This window comes from Sander vitreus, chromosome 10 (assembly GCF_031162955.1).
Source record: "Sander vitreus isolate 19-12246 chromosome 10, sanVit1, whole genome shotgun sequence".
NCBI classification, from domain to species: domain Eukaryota; kingdom Metazoa; phylum Chordata; class Actinopteri; order Perciformes; family Percidae; genus Sander; species Sander vitreus.
In genome coordinates this window covers 13,332,271-13,352,351 of record NC_135864.1, presented here as the reverse complement: position 1 = coordinate 13,352,351, position 20,081 = coordinate 13,332,271, and the positions used below count along the sequence as shown (strand labels likewise).

The following is a 20,081-nucleotide window of genomic DNA, read 5'->3' as shown; positions in this document are numbered from 1 at the left end:
CCAAGCGAAGTGATCATTTGTCTGTGAGTTTTAGGAGCATTGAAAAGTCTTCACTCTCCTGTAAATCAAGCCTCATTACATCATACATAGAGAGTTGAGCTCTCGGGCAGCCCTCTTCGCCAAGCCCCTGCCATACTTCAGCGCTCATTGGCCACCTGTTGTGGGGCAATAGCATCTGATTGGATGAAAATGAGGGCATGTCTGCACAAGACCTACTGACAGACTGACATGGAAAGAGGAAGGGAGCCAGCCCATGAGCCAGCCTTACATGACACACAAAGGGCTTATGAGAGATAGAAACATTTTGTACAACAGCACATTATATAAATACATCAAATGAAGTGTGTGTGCAAGCGAGGGGGATGGCTGGTCTTTATATTTTATTTAACTTAAACTATTCTAATATGCACAAATAAACCATACTCTATTTCTATTATTACCAAATCTTTCAATAAAACCAAACTTTTTTATCCAGTCCAAGCAACATATGTTAATGATTATTTTGTGCCCGTTTGTACATTATTTGTTGTCAAAATGAATTCCTCTTAACACCTCGGGTTCATTGAGGACATCTGTTGGTTATGTAACGTTCCTCTTTGAAAAACAGAGGGAAGTCCTGCTCACTTAGCTTGCATCTAAGGCTCAGCCTAGATACTTCCCTTTTCTCTCAGTTCCCATTGAAAACAGTTTGCTGACCAGAATCTTAAACATGCAAGAATACACGTTGTAATCTGTCTGAATTGTCCTTTGGACGTTTGGGGAATGTTTTAGTGCCTGAGACAGATCAAACTAGCTTTCATCCCGTGAGACTACACAGAGCTCTTTTGTTATGATCAGCAGGTTTTAGATGAATGTGTTCTCTCTCTCCACAGCCAGGAACGTCTGCAGGAGTCTGTTGAATGTCTGTCTATGGCATTAAAACACATTGCTAGATCATACAAGCTGCAGCACTGCTTTGAAAGGATGTTAAATGTTCTTTGTTCATATTAATGCCAAGATATCTAGTGACCGTCCGTTGCTCTGGCTCGATGGTTTCAACCCCTCAGCTCTAAATATAACGCGGGAGGAGAAAATAACGCTGTCATGCATCGGCCCTCACTATGTGGAAAGAAGGTTGACCTTGTCCAGACATCTGAGTTAGTTTTGGTATTTATCCAACATCTCTCAGAAACCCATTGCCCAGACACAGTAATGAAATCTGATTTGAATTATTTGCACTTTGTATTTATAGCCACATGAAGGTTAAATAACAATAAACGAGGAGGTCTACGCTGAAAACTGCAGGTGCAAATATCATGAAAAGATTTGGATACGTAAATATAATTATTTGCATGTGAAATAAATTGCAGTTGAAGCACTAAAGCTGAGGGAAGTCAGTTGAAGTGTCAGAGCTGAAAGAAAACGGTCAGCTGTCAAGTGTACAAGATGAAAGCAACTGTAATATCAGCTGACATGAAAGCACTTGAGTCGTTAGTTGCATAATAAATATTGTATGGGCGTTGCCGTTTTAGCTGTTACAGGAGTTGGATTGTCAGTTGAAACTCTGTAAAAAGTAATGGACTGAGTTTCTGGGTCTGAAAAGTGCAACCAATGCGGAAGTGCCTTAAACTTGTCTTGGGCAAGTTTAAAGTTGTCTCTCTCAGTTGGAGGCTGCGCAGTAACGCTCAGCGCTCACCGGAAAGGTGCTTCTAATATCCATAGACAGTATATAAGAATGCACCAACACATCCTGTTGCTCTGGACAGAGACCAGCAAAGGCCATTAGAAGCACTTTTCCGGTGATGGCTGAACGTTACTGCGCAGCCTCCAACTGAGAGAGACGACGTAAATGTGACGTGAGCAACCTGTCTGAAAGTTATAAGTCTTCTGGTAGTTGTGCCAAGAGAAATCTCAATCATTCCCAATCTTGCAGAGACGGAGAGCGTAGGTATATGTAAGGAGATAACATGGACACAAATAATGTAAATGTAATGTAATGTAAAATATGACACAATTGTTAGCCTATTTTTACAAAAACGCCTGCTACGGAGCCACAACGTGAGGTACAAGGTAATGGAGCCTTTTATACATTGTCGTGTTTCTTTAGAAATAAACAATGGACAAATAGAGTCTTTAAACGCTTCAGATGTAAAGTTATTCGCTGTCAAAGTGGCGCCAAAATGAATGGCAGTCAATGGAATGCTAACGGGAGGTGATGGCTTGGTAGCATCAAAATGGCGCCATAGGAGGTTCGGGTTGTGAGGAGACGCTTAACCCCTTGCTAATATCCTTCACTGGTCTCCGTCCACAGCAACGGGATCGGTCCATTATATACTGTCTATGAGGTTTACTCCTCGACGCAGCGGGCCCAGGGTTCGACTCCGACCTGCGGCCCTTTGCTGCATGTCATTCCCCCCTCTCTCTCCCCTTTCACGTCTTCAGCTGTCCTGTCAATTAAAGGCCTAAAAATGCCCAAAAACTAATCTTAAAAAAAACAACAACACAAGACCACTTCACTGTTCTTTGTCTCACATCATACTTGACGTCACGTCGGGTTCCTACCAGTGAAGAAAATCAATGATAAAAGTACTAACCCTCTCGTTAAAAGACAAAGCTTTAGCTGCAAACAAACACTCTAATGTTGGAAATCTTATTCCTGTGTTTTCTGTGAATTGTAGTGGTTTCCAATAGCTCCACTGACAACAGAGGGCGTTATTGTTAGTGAACACACACACACACAAACACACAGCCATGCCATTGTCTTGCAGATTTGATTAAATGCAGCAACCGGCTAGAGATGGACATAAACACTGACCTGCAGAGACCTCATGTCTTTCTCTGTCTGTTGTACCGGCTGACCGTGTCACTGAGACCAGAGGACTTCAGCTGCAAGGATGACCCTGATGGTTATCACCTACCTGATAATTACAGTAAATTGAAGAATTGAGGAGCAGAGTGCCATTGCTGTATAGACATATAGTGGTGGAAAGTAGTGTATATATTTTCTACTTTTTACTTCTACTTCGCTACAGTTAAGGGGTAAATATCATACTTTTTATTCCACTACGTTGATCTGACAGCTATAGTTACATAAAGGTTTTACATAAAAAACATTTAAACAACTTCTAAAATGTGATGCATTATTATATATTAAATATAACACTCTGAATGGGGGCATTGCTGTCTAATGTATAAAGTAAAAGTTACTTTTGATGTTTTAAGTACATTTTGCTGATCAGAAAGTGTTTCTTTGCTATTTGTTTTACTCATTGTCATGTAATAAAAGCTCTTAATGCTTCTACCACAACTGCAAAATGCTTACAGAGATCTCATCTTTGGAAAAATATACATACAAAGAAAAACATACAGAGCATCTTAAAACCCCATCTTGAATCTATATGTGTGTGTGTATACATGTGTGCATGTCATGACAGAAGGCTGCATTGACCTATATTAGCAGCACATTAGTGTGTGTGAGCAGCACACAAGGCTGAGGAGATTGTTCGCTCTCAGAGACACTATCAGGCTGTGAGCTGCTCCAGCTGGACTCCACACCCACTCGCCTCTTGCATAACCTCATTCATCCCTCCCTTAAATGTTCTGCACGGAGCCCACACATGCAGATCCTGGTGTAGTGTTCACCAGCGATGGCAGAGTGGCAAGTTCTGTGGGGTTTGCAAGTGTAACACTGTGGGTAGATGGGTTTTCTTCTGTGAAAAAAAAACAAAACAGGCCTCATTGTGCTCTGAGTGAATTCAGTATTTTCTCCTCCCATTCCAGAGGACTAACTTTCACCAGCAAGGAAGCCCTTTGTAACCCAAACAACACACAGAGTGATTGTTTTCCCAAAACTAGAGAATGCAAAGCTATCAGTCTGGACCAGGTGTAACCATAAAGTCGAGGAAAAAGCAGGAGGGGGGGGGGGTGTGCCTCTGTGTTGTAGCAGGGGTTCAGTAGAAAGGCCTCCGCCTAAAAGAGAACATGGTGTTCCAGGCTTCATGTCTGTTCCTCCATGCTGACAAGACAAAAGAGTTGAGGGTAATCAGAAGCTGAAAGACTGGACAGACCAGTCACTGATTTTAAGTTGTAATCTTGTGTGCCCTAATCAAAGTTTAATAGAGAGGGCTTGTTCAAATGTCAAAACAATAATGTAGGAATAGTAGCTAATGGCTGTTGAGAACATCAGTGGTGGAAGTAGGCCTATTATATGCAACATTTACTTAAAGTATCAAAAGTTATTGTCATGCAGAATGGCTCCTTTTTGAGTGTTCAGAGAGACAAAGAATTACTGCAATGACATTGAACAAAGAGATACAAAACGTTTTTTGTGTCTTTCAGTCTTGCTCCTATGTAGGAGTGGTGGGGGGCCTTTTGCACCTCTGTGTCCAGGGACCCATTTTCTCATAATCCAACCATGGCTGTAGGCTACTTAGAAGTACGTATTATATTACACTGAATAATCAATGTAAGAATTAATAATGGTTAACAGTTTATTATTGCTAAACAAAAACAAGGACACTTTCTATTAACTAAATTGAACACTGGAAAAATGAATATTACTTTATCATTATATAACATAATGCATAGCTGGAGGAGAGACTCTCTGAGTTATGAATGTAATCTTCACAGGAATTACGTAAAAAAGAACTCTGTTTTCTTCACAGATGTTTTCTTCTGCTCCTGTGCAGTTAGTTAGATGTTGAACACACAGAAATGTTTATGACATCAGGGAGCGTGCTGGTTCTCATTACTTCTGCAGCACAACAAGGCAGCGTATTGTAAGTCTGTGTTGTGCATATGATGTGGGGTTCACCGTCTTTCACATGGGACAATTTTACACCCATGGCAACGCCTAGCAACGCTGACTCCACCGCATGCGGGCTGCATACATCACATTACACAACAAGAAACCTGTTAATCACAAGCAACAGTTACCTTGACACCAAGTTAAACACCAGCTGGAGGCCCCCTTCAAGTTTTACTTGGTTGAGTATTTACCGTGTTATGCTTCTTCTAGAAGGAAATATTGTTCTATGTTGGAGATTCAATCTTTACTTTGAAAATACATGTGTGAATAAACATAATAAACTCAAGGTCTCACACACTAGCCACCAGAGCAAATTCTATAAGATATGGTCAAAAGCTCTGGAAAAAAGCTTGTAAGTAAACCTTGAGTTTACAATATTTGATCACAGATGTGTTTACTAGTGAGGTTGTATCTAACTACATTAGATTGAAAATAGTTTCTAATGTTTTTTTGTATTAGATTACATTTTATTGTACATGTGTACCTAATGCAGTGCTACTCTGTGTATATTCAGCTGATAAAATACAATGTTATAGATTAAACTATTACATGTAAAGTAGTTAAACTTAGCTCCACTGCAACCAGCTAAAACTGCTGCTTACATTACATAATACATCAGTAATAACGATCCAATGATAGAATATAACGCTGATTCTGTTGCCTACTTTGACTTTAATTACAGTTTGCAGCTTATATCTTTGTACCTTTAGTAAATGTTGAATGCATAACGTCTGCACGTAATGGAGTATTTTTATAGTCTAGTTATGCTACTTCCACCACTGCCAGTGAGTTAAATGCCTGCTGGTCCGGCGGCTTCTTTAAATTAAGCAAATGTGTTCTTTGTTGTATCCTAAAATATTTGTCTCTTTTGTTTGATTCCACAGTTTACTCACTGGTTAACTGAAATGTGACTGGACATTAAAGCAAACAACACAGTGAATGCACTCAGGTGTTTACTCAGGGAGCAGTGCTGTTACCATAGAAAAGAGCAGATAATAGCAACAGGGTGTAGGTGGGGCTGCCAGGCAGACATTGGTGCTGTAAGTGCACTGCTAAAAAGGTATAAACCTAATAGTATCACATTATTGACCTTTAGACATCACCTGTATCAGGTTAGCTTGACCGGCCTCATAAAGTAATCATCTCTGCTCTGTCTGGGGCTTTATCCCTGTCAGGTAAGAGCTTTACTGCTGTTGAGCTACAGACAGTGCAGCTGAGGTGAACCAGATCACTGCTGTAGAAGGGACAGCAGACGCTGTGTTGCCAGACAAGTCTGTGATCACGCAGCATCATGCTGGCAGGCGAGTTGGGGCAAAGATCTGCCAACCACACAGAGCTTTAAGAGGCCTTTCAACACCAAATGTCTCTTATGTCCCAAGATTTGTCTGTCACATTGCACTGAACCCAAAAACCCTTACGACACACCAGCACTGATAAAAATATCAGACATCTGAACAACTGTTTACATTAAGGTTCTGATTTTACAAAGCCATAAGCATAAGCAGATAACATATTCACCATTTTAGAATATGGACTTATATATATATATATATATGGATCCTCCAGTCCTCTCGACTCTGGAGCCAGTTCAATCCTGCAATATACTGAGTGGTTGCAACGATTTTCTCTCAGGTTTCTCAAGACGTTAACGTAACTTGGGAGACTTGTGCATGCCGGCAGTCGGAGCTGTATTACAGAATATCAGTGTCATGGTTCAAGCCCTTTGAGATTTGGTTAGGTGCATGCATCAGATGCAATGGAAAATAGAACTTTGAAACATATATTTGAGGATAATTCACTACAGAAATATCTGATAATAATATTTACTGTCATATATAATTAGCTTTCAAAACATATTTTTCTTAAAACCAGAAGAATATAACCAGTGGTTAAGACAGTTCATAGTGTTAAATGAATAGTCTAATGGGAATAAAGTAAGATAAGAATATTAATACCACTCTCATATCTGTCTGTTAAAGATAAGGCCCTAGCCAGCAGCTGGTTGGCTTAGCTTAGCATAAAGACTGGAAACAGGGGGAAACCATGGGGAAACAGCTAGCCTGAATCTGTCTGAAGGTAAACTCTAAAGCTTACTCATTAACACATTTTATCTAATTTGTGTAATTCATACAGGAACTGAAGAATTGTGTGCCGCTGGACTCTTTCTTGGCTGGAAGCAGAAACATCCTGGAGCCTCCACTGGTTGCCTAGCAACTGCTCTGAATTTTAAAAAAAACTGTTGTTTTTACACTTTGGTTTTTGTACAAATTAAACAAACAAGATGTGTGAAATTGTATTAATTGGTGAGCTTTAGAGGCACTAGTAGGGAAATTTTGTCACCACTGGACTGAGCCAGGGTAGCTGTTTCCTCTTGTTTCTAGTATTTATGCTAAGCTAACTGGCTACAGGCTGTAGCTTCAAATTCAATAGACATTAGCGGTATCAATCTTCTCATCTACTTCTTGGCAAAAAAAATAAAAATACGCAGATTTCCTAAAATGTTAAGCTTTTGCTTGAAGTTCAGACTCAATAATACATTAAATGACTAAAAATATGTTCATTTCATTGCTATATTTTGTAGACTAGTGCAGTGTTTAAAATGGGCTGATTGCTTGGCCTCCAGTATTGTTGCTTGCAACTTTCTCGAGAATCGAAGATTAGATTTCAGTTAGATTAGTTTAAACTATTTTAAGAGTAGAATCCCCCATTCCTTTCCACATTCACTGTCTGGCCAGCTGTCACCAGTTTGGTTGACCCAGTTTATCTGAGTGGGTTGAGGCACCCTGACCAGCACAGCCATTTTGATTTGCAGCATTTGTATGGCCCATTGTGAGAGGAAAAAAAAAAGAAAAAAAAAAAGAGGACCGCAACCTCGCAACACAGCACATGCAGCGCTTTTTATGCAAACTCTCAAACCCGGGCGTGCTTCACCGCTGCTGGTCAGAGGAGCACCAGTTTGTTTGACCATGTCTGCCCTCCACTCGCTTACTGGATGCCCTTCGTCACACAGCAATCTCTTAATCACCGCTGTGCCTTTGAGAGGGGGAAAAAAAAACAACCTTTGTGGCCGGATTGGCTGCTCTTGGTGGGGCTGTTGCTAAGGGGAAGGTTTTACTCAGTGATGGATATATTTGGCAGCATGTAGGGAGCAACCAGTTTGAACAACATATCAATTTAATGTTTCATTTATACGCCACTATCATGTTCAATGGGACAAAGCAGCAGAAATGTGATAGATATCCTCTAAATCTTGACAAACTCCTGCAGAGGTTTTAAAGATAATGTTCTCTGCCACTTCTTTTTAATCAAGTTTGTCTCAACTAAAGTCTTATCACTTCTTAAGGGTCAATGCACTTTACGGCTTTTATAACTGTTTTAGTCGTTGATCCCACCGTTTAGAGTTGCTAGGGGACTGTAAATGTCAATTAGATTAACATGGCAAATAGAATAGGCTGTACAGTGAGGAGTTTGTTACACCACACTTTAATGTGACAATATGTACAATTATATTTAAGCTGAAATATGCATAAAGAGATTAATTGCAATACTTTGACAGGTATCTTAAAAATGATAAGGTACTGGGACTGAGTAGCATCTGTATTGTAGGCACAAATCAAATATTTGCTTCAACAAGCTGCAGGATGTTCTTGCAAGTGATTTGCCTTAGCACAACATGAATGATGTGAAATATGTTGAGCCATGACCTCCACATCTTTTGTTAAATCCTCAGCAAAGCACCAGATCTTCAACAGCAACATATAAAGCTGCCAAACTTGCTGTACATGAAGTAACAGGCAGTCAAGTAACTGTAGTTTCCAAGTTAGGGCATGTCAAAATGCATCATTAAACATTCCTGTGCAGCTTTACGTTTCCAACTGAGCTACTAAGAGGAAATGGCAGCAACACCTCAACATCCTTCCTGTTAGGACAAACAAGAACGCAAACTTCAAAAGTTCCCAATTTATTACAGTTATACTGCTTCAATATAAAATTTGAAATATCCAAAAGGACAAACAAAAGAATCATTTCATTATGAACATCTTGATGAACTATTTAAGCAGTCAAGACAATGGGAAGTAACTGAACAGGGCATGAGGATATACAAAAAGTCAAGGCACACCATGTTAGAGTAATACCAAGAGGAAAGATTTAAGAGCCCTTCAGCTCAGCGTTAAACAATTTTAAAAAGGAGGGACAGAATAACCAGCATTCAATTTCTCCTACAGTCAGAAACCTTTTATTCTCAATCTGGTGACAAAGTCATGTTCAAACTTGAAATAAAAAACAAAAAAAACAGGGAGGACAAGTTTCTCATAAACCAGAGCTGCGCTTCAACTGGACCTGGGGAACAAGATTCAATAAACCTCCACCACGCACAGCGTCAACATCTGCACTGAGACAGGCAGAGGGAACTGTGCAGGCATCACTGGTTTCAGGTATGTTTTTGGTAGGGGAGAAATTGGAGTGTCACTACTCAGGAGTGAAAGAAGTGATAAAGTTGTAACCCTGGTCAGTTCACTGTCCATTGAGATCTATTAAGAGATGGGGGTGGCCCTCTTAACACATCCCATTGTGCAAGTCAAGCAGTCCGGGGGTGTGGGGGGGGGGAACGGACTGTAGGGACTTCTATCTCATGAAGTTTCCGCCTCCGATTTCTCTCTTGTACCGGTTGGTGAGGTGGTCGGCTTGCAATGTGAGCTTGGACAGAACTCCAAACAGTCCCCTGAGGTGATAGTGAAACTGATTCTCCAGGTCTGAGTTCTCGTCGAGAAGCAGGTCCCCAGTGACCGGCTGCTGCTCCTCCTGCTTCACCGCCATCTCCAGGAAGCTGGCGCCGCTGCTCATCTCCCTCTTCAGCAGACCCCACTCCATGTCATTCTTTATGGACTTGAGGAGCAGGTAGTGCTCGTACATGTCCCTCTGCTTGATGGGACACGGTGGTTCATGATTATTGTTGTTGGGTTCCATCACGCTGGCCGCCTGCTCCTCCAGCGGCACGTCTCGCAGCAGGCTCGGCACCATGATGGTCTCATCCATGTTGTTGGCAGCTGCTATGAAGCGGTGCATGACGTTGATTAGGGAGTGCTTGTTGCTGGCGGAGTCGCTGTTGATTTGCATCATTTTGAAGGCTTTATGTTGGGGCTTGGTTACAGTGTAGAGCTGGCAGGTGGTGGTTTTAAGGCAGAGCTGCTTGGTGTTTTAGAGAGGTGGCTGATCTGCAAGAGAGGAAACATGAGGATGCCTTAAAGATTGATCAGATGCTGCAAAAACAAAGCCAAATCTAGGCCTGGTGCACTTTCGAAACACAGTTTTACACATTCATCAACGTGGGTACAAGGCAACCAGTTAACCGCACACACTCTAGGGTGCAGCTAGACAGGAATGATGAAACAGAGGCGGTTCCCCCCCCCCCTCTTCCGCAGAGCATAACCTGACTTGGCATGAAAAAAAAAAAAAACAGCATTTTCACTAACCTACTGCCTGAATAAATCGCCTTCATTTTGCCGCATTGTATAGCACCCGACTCACATCAATATGACCTTGACTTCCTGATATTAAAATCCTAAATACGCGTCAGAGGTCTTGAATATGGAGGATATAGACTGACCTGAACCACGGGGTAACCTGAGGAAAATCTTTCTTGGCGTGCTGGCTGTAAAAACCAAGTCTTCTCAGGCTCCACACACCACCGGCCGTGAAGGAAAGTAAAAATTTCCCTAAACAGACCGGCAGCTAACGCCGCTTTTATACCGGAGAAACCGGGTTGGGGGTTGAAGAAAAAGACTAAAGTCCGCCCACTGTCTTTTTCGACCGAGCAGATTGGTCAGCATGGAGCATGTAGGCGGACCTCCCGAGCATCTGATCCAAAATTTACCAATCAGACGTCAGATTACAGCTGCCGGTCAATTATTTTTCCTCCAGATTTATGTATGTAGGTTTATCGTCTTTCTAGGTAGCTTGGAGCAAGCTTGCACAGGGATGCACGTTGTCCCGCCAGGTATGTAATTTACCAGGTGTGTTTACCCGTTGTAAAACATGAAATAATGCAAAGTTTCCCGTTGAAATTAAATTAGTATTGTTAGCTTTTACCTCAGGTCTCACAAGCTGCCTCTGTTCATTATGTTACACAGCTCTGCCACCTGGTGGCTGGATTGCTTTCTCGCGCATGTCTGAACAGAAACTCCTCACCACTGACACCAATCATTGTTTTACAATATTAACCTGTCAACCACAACAGCTTATACACAATACTCATATCCCACTACAATCTCGACTTACTTTAAATGAAGCTGTTGGTCTTACCCGAGTTTTAGTTTGAAAATGCTCCACTAGCCCCCTTTAACATAAATCTTTCAGGTTCATCTGCATGTGCTGAGAAAGCAGCAGCAGACATTTTGAGCAGCACAGGTGGATTTAATGGAGTTAATTAACGATGAGGCGTGGCAGTGTCAGAGCATCATTAAAGTTATTAGTTACACCTGTGATTTTCCCGTCTATGAGACAGGACAGTAGAGTATACAAAACAAAGGCAAAACAAATTCAGTTAGCCAAAGAGTCTTTTTTTCCTCAGTTTGATTATTTTAAGAAGCTTGTGGAGGAACAATTATCCATTAATTTACAGAAAAAAGGCAACGATTAAATAAAATTAAAAAAAATACTTTAAAACTTGAAATTAGTGCATCATCTGGTGACCCATTACATTTCTTTTGTGGGCCTTTGGTAGAAGTTTATTTAGCCTCTCAACTGTATTGAGATTTATTTTGTTAACATCAACACCACCATATTACCGAATGATCTTTGGTGGTAATAAAGGGAAATACAACAACATGCCATGTTTATTGTCAATCATTTAAATAACTGATTTGAACATAAATCTTGAAATCAAAGACTAATAAGTCAGAAAAACCTTTGCTACCTCACTTTCGGGTTCATACTCACAAATGTGCATCACAAAACCCAGTGTTACAGTCTCCTTTTCAAAGCCTATCATTTCAGGCCCCTATTTCCATCTATGGCAGAATATGACAATTAATGCATGTGTTGTTGGTATATAAATATTGTGATAGCCTAGATTGTGTGAATTGTGGTTGACATATCCTGCTTTAGATTAGTATCTTATTTTAAAGGCAGCATTACAGAAAGGTGACTGGAAATGTGAATGTTGTAACTGAGTGAAATAAACCTGATAATCAAAATGAATTCATACTAACAATGCACAGCATCTGAACTACTGGTATCCATGTTATATCCTTAAATATTATGCTAAAGTTAAAAGAGAAACTAAATGCCTTTCACATGTTGCATTCTGTATGGATATTTTGCAGACAAACATGAATCAGTTATTTTGGGCCTTCAAAATAATTGAGTCATGTTTGTCTGCAAAATATCTCCTACCAGAATATTTTAACATATTTTCAGACGAACGTAGAAGCGAACAGTTTTGGGACAGACACATCCTGAGATGCATCCAGGACCCCAAGCGCGCACACACACACACACACACACACACACACACACCGTTAAAGATACTAAATTTCATCTTTATTTTATTTTTTCTCCAAGTATTTCATATGCATCCACAAAAGAATAACAATTTAACACTGGGCTTTCAACAATACTGGCCTTAGTATTCAGTAAGGCTCATTAACATTTATCAGCTTATTGTCTAGATTTCTTTTGCTTAGCTACAGACTAACTTTTTAGCAAAATTACAAAATAAGGCAACTGCATTACACAAAGACAAGAAATGGAAATGTTGACAATTGGTTGAGTTATTTAACTCAAATGAAAGTTTACATCTACGCTCGAAAGAAATCCCTAATTAAATCTCAGGCAGGAGTAACAAATGATCTCCAAAATGTCCAGGTCCCTTAAATGTTTGGTCAAACTACACTGTAGATAACGTCCCTTTTTGGATTTCTTTTACATAATCTTCCTTCTGCTCGTTTGTCACTGGTGAGACTGAGTAAAAAGAAGAAGCTATGAGTGTTTTTCCCTCTCTAAAATAATATCAACTATGACACGCACACAATGATAAAATCACAGGCAATTCTTTCAACTCAATTTGCATCAGGAGCTGCCCATCAGTGACCTGCAAACACAGACAGGTTGTTAGACACTGGCATAAAGCAGCTAATTTGTATTCTCATTTGAACATTAGATCATTAAATCACTGCAGCAGTTTCTTGGGTGGGAGAGTTCACAATTTGTGCTTAATACAATCTGCACATGATTTAGTCTTCCACCAAGGAACAACAGTTCAGAACAGTTAACTCCCCAATATTTAATAACTTTGACGATAACAAGTCTCACCTGTGGAAGGACACTGTTAGACCATCTCGTACTGGTTGTTGGTTATGTATCGAGACAAGCAGCAGGACAGGAATATCCCAATGAGCTGAGAGAAAACGCATTCATAAAAATATAGATTTATCAAAACAGACAATTCCAAACAAACCAAATTAATCTTAAAATCATGTTTTTAATCAGTTATAGAAACATTTCACTGTATAACTTAACTGCAGAGAACTGCAGGTACTGTCACTCTGTCAGCTGCACATACAGCCGTGCATAGAGCGACCACATTAGTGCTCAGACAGGCTATAAATAACTTTACATTTTAATGACCGTTTTTCAAAGCGAAAACAAAAGGTGACAGATGAGTTATTACCAGCTGTTAAATATTATATGATTCTGCACAGCAACTATCTTGTTTAACTTTGACCTGCTATACTTAGTTTCACAATGTCATGGTTGATTATAGTCAATATGTTGATGTGGTCACATTAGTTTTTACAGTCATTATCATTATTATTATCTAGGCTGTGAAAAACTTGTTCACTACTCGCTATATAATAGACAGTTTATTCTATAGTAAGCAGTAAACTGAGATTTTAAATACAGTGCACTAGTTTAATTAAAAAGGTACTCTGGGGAGTTTCTGACCATTAGTACTGCCATGGAAGAATGTTTTTATGAGTTTTGTGTATTCTTGTTGCACTCACACAAGGATGTGACTGATAAGAAAAAAATGGAGAAGAAACGCAGCTATGAGCCAGCAAAGGCAAGGAAGAAGAAGACTGATGGCAAGTAAACATGGATGTAAACAATTCAGATTTCTAAATTATCAAACGCTTAAAAGAGTAACTACCTCTCTAGCAGCATATTCAAAAGTGAGGCAGCATCGACTGTACAAGGTGATTTTTTTGTAAATATTTTTTGCCTTTGTGAGATAGTATGTCATATAGAGCAGAAAGGAAATGAAGGGAGACAGAGACCGGGATGAATGGCATGCAACAAAGTTCCTCCGACAGACTTGAATAATGGTCAGTTTCTTAAAACCCTAGGCCACCAGGGCACCCCCAAAACTATTCAAATATGTCTGGTTGGCTGACTGCTCCCATTATTTTATTTACTTATTAGTCTATTTAACAGGGACAGTGCATATTAATAAATATTAATGTAAATGACCGAAAGATTAATTTTTATCTGTAGACCCTGGACAGAAAGTCATTTGTCCAGATGTTGCCCAACTAAACTCCTTTGTTGTCTGCGTCACTTCATCCCCAAATCTCAGAAATTAAAGTTGTGAGTAAAATGTTTCCATAACCAAAGCTAAAAAAACAAGATATAATATTGGAAATAAACAAACTGTATGTGCAGCATGGTCCCAATTGTTCTAAGACAAAGTATCTGAAAGAACATGTGATTTACCTGGAAGAATGCAATCCCAAAAGAAATCCCTGCGATGATTCCCAGGTTGGACTCCATCACATGGGTCACCCGTGAGAAACAGCCCTACAGCAGAAAAATACATTTTATAAAGAGGCTTTTACAGCTGTCTACACAATGAGTCAGACAGTTTTTGAGCTAACTGATTACCCTGCTTGTTCCTTAAAAGGAACTTAAAAGGGGCTGTACTCGATATTCAAAACATCAATATAGTAATCAAACAAATATTTGCTGTGTAAATAAATATATAGTGGAGTAATGGCATCCTGAGCAGAGTATGAAGTTTTGATAGCTGGTCTTGACGCACGTGCATGTGGCCTGTGAAAAAACGTCTCCATTTAACTATTTCACGTATTGAGAGCTGTGTGGAGGCAATCCCAGCCCGCTTTTTAGCATTTCAAGTACAGCCCTTTTAAAGTAATTTAAACTACACAAATGTGTAGTAGTGGTGTAACAGTTTGTTGACACCACGATGAAACAAATATTTGCGTTGCGTATGAAAACGTCATAAGGCTGTGAACTCACTGTTGTGTACACCTCTTTCCCAGCCTTGTCGAGGTCTTTCAGGGTCTCTGGTGAGCAGTTGGTGTTGTCTTTACAGCAGCTGGCAGGGATGCCATTCTTTTTAAAGTAATCTGTGTCATTCCAGTCAGTGTAATTGTTCACCCCGCAGCAATGCAACTAAATGGAAAAAAGCCAGCAACAAAATGATTACAATGTAGTAAAAATGTATTTATGCAAAAGAAAAGTGGGTCAAAAAGTGTTTTTAATAATGAAAAAAAAATAGGCGGATATTAGTTATTGTCCAGTCCCAATACCATGAATGACATCACTGCAGATGTTTTGGATCACCTATTCGAAAAACACCTGCAGTGACACAAGCAACATGCTTAAAAGTTTCAACGCACAGAGAGCAGCACTTCTCTGCTCTCTGTTTTTGTATAAACAACAGTTCTTTGGTTTTTACAGCGAGACACAAAGAGTCAGATAAGAGTAACACCATTAGCGTAATGGAAAACCTCCCACTCACAGTCCTCTGGATGGCGTCAACTGCAATGCTGCTGCTGTCTGTGCTATTGTAGGACTTCACCGCGTTTTTATAGGCAACGCCTAACTTGGCCTTGATCTGGTGAATTCAAAACAAAGTACATTATTATTAATTTATATTTTATATATATATATATATATATTTTAGTGAGCCGACGTGATCCATTTAAAAAAAATAAAAAAAAATGATTTGGACAAGTAACACACCTCATGTCTGAAAATAAAGCCTGAGACACCGGCCACGAGCTCAGCCAGGAACACCAAGGTCAGAAACATGGCATACTGAAGGACGAAATAAGATGAAAACAATTAAACAAGGTCACACCTGAAGTTAATATTTAAGGAAGCTTTACTACACCTTTACTGACCAGTTTGAGCATCCATGGGCTGCCGCGGCATGTAGCAAAGCAACCGAACAGGCCAAAAATAACAATAATGGCTCCGGTCCCGATGAGGACATATGGTGCATTGGTGCTCTCCTCAGAGGCCAGAGAGAAATAGGCCTCCAGGCTCACCTTCCCCCACACGCCAACGGCCAGCAGGATCACGCCTGTGAACTGAAGACGACAGCAGGGAGAGTCAGCTCTGACATCAAAGAGCTTTTTTAGGGCCAAAACCTGAGATTAAAGGCTCAAAACCACACTGGTACAGTTAGAGCTTAGTAGCATTTTATCAATTATTATTATATATTATCAATTATATCCCCATACAGACCAAAGTACAGAGTGTGGACTGGTAGCTGGAGAGATGCCAGTTCACCTCCTGGGCACTGCCAAGGTGCTCTTGAGCAAGGCACTGAACCCCCCAAAACGCTCAGGGTGCCTGTCCAGCAGTCGTAGCTCACTCACTGACATCTCATCATTTGTGCATGTATAAGACCTGAGTGTAAATTGTAATTTCCCCACTGGGGATCAATACAATTCTAATAAATTATTAATTTATCAATCTGCAGTATTTAGTTTTTTCTGTCAAAGACTTTTGGGTAACAAAAATTAAGAAAAACTTTGTTTGGGTTAAAACACTCTGCAATACAGCTCTAAAAGTATTAAGTTTCACTGGGTTTTGGGGTTTTACCGGTGATCTTTTAATGAAGAACCATGATGGGCTGAATCCAGGAAAAACAATTTCCCTTATTGATTTCCTTTAGTAAATCTGTTCTCAGTGGAGGGAATGCAGATGAAGAGAAGCCGATGAATTAGACGGGTATGCTGGAGCTCCGACACACGTGTGTGACATATGTATTGAGTAAAAACAGAAATAACCCCTAATATTGTTCACAATCACCATATATTATATAGTTACATGATTCAGATGCTGCAGATTATGTATTTACCTGTCAACATTTTAGTAAAAACACACTTATTATACCCTACTAGCCTCAGCCTGAGGTTGAATCATCTCAACATCTTTTTCATTTACGACTGCCCACATAAGTCATTAGCCTGAGGGGAAGCATCAGCTCAACCACCCAAGAGCAATAAATTGGCAGATAAAAGCACTGACCTGAACTTTGTGTTAGCAGCAGCAGCGGCCTGAGATGGCTGTTTGCTCAGTACAAAGATTAACTGGGGGAGCAACGATAACTGCTCATTTTCTTCTCCAGACAAGCTTGTTTTTCTTACATGTAATAATGGCTGGAACTAGAATAGAATGCCTTTATTGTCATTGTATCATTCAACAGAATTCATTTATACATATACATTCCAAACGCAGTTATTTTCATTATAAATTATTCTAGCCATTATTGTCTTGTTTTATTTAATTATTTTGTTAAAGAATACAGAAACTGACAACTGACAAGTCCATTGGCAGAAAATGTATCTATTTTAATAAGCAATTTATCTTTCAGTCATTTTCCAAGAACAAATACCAAACATTCTCGTCTCAATATGAGGATTTGCATCTTTTTTTTTTTTTTTGTCTTATGTGACAATAAAATTAATAAATCTGATTATTTGGGGATTTTGGATTGTTGGTCGGACAAAACAACACATTTGAAGATGTTGCCTTGGGCTATAGGAAATTGGAAAGGTTCTTAGAATGAATTATGCAACGTTGTATTAATATTAGAAGAAATAGAGTGTTGATGCTAAACCAATCCCTATGAACCAATCCAATTAATAAACTCCAATTAATTGCTAGCCTAACATATAGTTTTTATGTGAGTTGTACACTAATACTTTCCCAAACTACCTTACACTAACATAAAAGCAGAACTGCTGGACACTAGAATCTGATGGAATGCAAATGTTTTTATCTTTTTTCCCCACAGCTGGACATTAGAAAAGTTGTCAATTCTGCCTACAGGCAAGCATATATTTCAACATATAGAAGAATAGTTTCCAAAAATAAAAACGTAACAATGAAGCAATAAATAATTATTTAAATGTTGCTTTTTTTTTTAAAGAAAATTTCTGTTTTCATAGTCTGTTATGTCAACTGCAACAATAAGTAGATTAACCGATTAGTCAAACAAAAGAAAATGAATAGGCAACTATTTTGATAAGTAACATATCGTCTTAAGTAATTTCCTTAAAAACACATAGAAAAATTTTGTCGTTCCAGCTTCTCAAATGTGTATAGATTATATAATATAGACTAAATGATTAATCATGAAAAAAATGGCTTTGTTAATTGCAGCCCCAACATTAGCTTTTTACATGAAATGATGTAGCCTAACTGTAAAAAAGTTTTACTGCATTTTAACTTGACAAAAGACTAAACGAAGTGATCAGCGATTATCAAAATAGCTACGATTCATTTTCTGTCAATCGATTAATCGTTGCAGTTTAACGTAACGTTATAATTAAGTTGGACTGTGAAACAATAATTATTGTTAAATCTAACCTTCAATTGACCATATACAACTAACCTCCAATTGACAATATTCAACTAATAACTAAGTTTCACTGTAGCTAGTTAACTGTAGATAAAATGTTTTTCTAAATCAGGGACAGAAAATAGCTAACGGCTGTTTTCAGGACACTGGGACGTTGCTAAATCTGACTGGACACATCTGCTCCAACGGTCGGTACATTTTCAACAAGTGGTTATTTATGTCAACATAAACCAGCTCCACTTTAACTTGAGGATATTACTTTAAATATTTAACTCCGTGTGCGAGACCCTGTCGTCATCCGAGGAAAGTACGTTAGCCTCGTTGGCACCGCCGCTTTTAGCCCATTGTTGCTCCTTTAGCTTGTTGTCGTTGACCCCCCTTACATGACATGCAGCTCACCCAGAATATGAGGCTGTAGGAAATGAGGAAAGTCTTCAAGCAGGTAATCACTGGCTTCGTCTGAAGCCGTCGAGACGGCGGCGACATGGTTTAAGTTACTGTTTTTACTTTATACTGGAAAAAAAGAGAGAGAAAAGTTGACTTCACAACGCCAGGGTAGGAGAGGGAGAGAAAAAAACTTCAGGGATAAATCCGAGGAGAGGGGGAAGTGTCGTCACTAACCCAGATTCATTTTCCTAAAAGGAAAAAAAGAGCTTAAAACAGTCCATGGTCAAGTCAGCAGCGACATTTAACTATATTTATTAACATATTACCGTCAAACTCGGCTTTCAAAATAAAATACAAACGTGTATATCTTTCAAAATAAAACGGCAACATACAGCTTTCAAAATTATCACCAACTGAAAACACTAACGTTACTATTATTTTAAATACACACATGAAGAATGTGAGGAGGAATATTTAGTGGGGTTTTCTCTTCAAAACTGTCCTATTATGTTAATGTAAAGTTAAGCTTGATTAAAGATTATAATAGCTAATGTACTTGAGGTAGGCCTAAATCAAAAATAATGATAAATACGTCAAAAGTGTAAGACATAAGCCTTAACATCTCATAATTTCAAATCAAAAGGTTAAAAAAATGACTCAGAATTTCATAAATTTGGTTAAGGAAATCTAATCATTTTGCTAAATCAAATCATGAGATACCAGTAGGCCTAGTAAATTAAAAATTGGGCTGAAGGCCAAAGTCAAATCATGAAATAAATAAATAAAGATTTGGCTCACTAGTTTATAATTTTGAATCAAGTCTAGTTTTTGACTTGCTGTCTTACAATTCTGACTTTAAATGTGATCGTAACAATTGAACCTTCTAAAACAACATTTAGGGATAAAGTTTTTACTCATGAGTATGTTTTCTTTCTTTTCAAGGTTAAATTGGGGTCCATTTTGTCCCCACCAATCTAGAAATAATCCCTTTCAACCAATTCAGACACAGCCCTTGCTTAATGTTTTAGAGTCACAGTTATCACCAAGTCTTTCAACCTCGCTCAAATGTATGCTTTTATTTTGAGGGCACTAGCATTATTTCCTGTCTCGTGCTATCTGACTTTATGATAAAATGCATTATTCCTCTGGTGATGTGACACAGTTGAATGGACTACATAATGTAATGTAACCTACATTACATCGCATGGGTTATTTTATATTTTAGGCTGCCTGTGGGGCATATTCTAACTAAATTAAGGCCTACATGGGATGACACTTTCAAAACAAAAT

At 39.0% G+C, this 20,081-nt stretch overlaps 2 protein-coding genes across 2 annotated transcripts; both read right to left on the bottom strand.

Moving 5' to 3' along the window:
• Nucleotides 1–8,731: 8,731 nt before the first annotated feature.
• On the bottom strand, nt 8,732–10,522 carry mid1ip1l (MID1 interacting protein 1, like). Its single transcript, XM_078260319.1, has 2 exons — nt 10,395–10,522; nt 8,732–10,002 (listed from the first exon to the last, which is right to left on the bottom strand). Exon 2 carries the CDS (start codon nt 9,905–9,907, stop codon nt 9,413–9,415), a length of 495 nt encoding a protein of 164 aa, XP_078116445.1. The 5' UTR covers nt 9,908–10,002; nt 10,395–10,522; the 3' UTR covers nt 8,732–9,412.
• A 1,784-nt stretch (nt 10,523–12,306) lies between these two features.
• tspan6 (tetraspanin 6) lies at nt 12,307–19,047 on the bottom strand. The gene is made up of 8 exons (XM_078260318.1): nt 18,804–19,047; nt 15,934–16,122; nt 15,773–15,847; nt 15,549–15,644; nt 15,044–15,199; nt 14,501–14,584; nt 13,100–13,184; nt 12,307–12,878 (listed from the first exon to the last, which is right to left on the bottom strand). The coding sequence occupies exons 1-7, from the start codon at nt 18,888–18,890 to the stop codon at nt 13,116–13,118; spliced, it is 756 nt and encodes a 251-aa protein (XP_078116444.1). The 5' UTR covers nt 18,891–19,047; the 3' UTR covers nt 12,307–12,878; nt 13,100–13,115.
• Between the last annotated feature and the right edge of the window lie 1,034 nt (nt 19,048–20,081).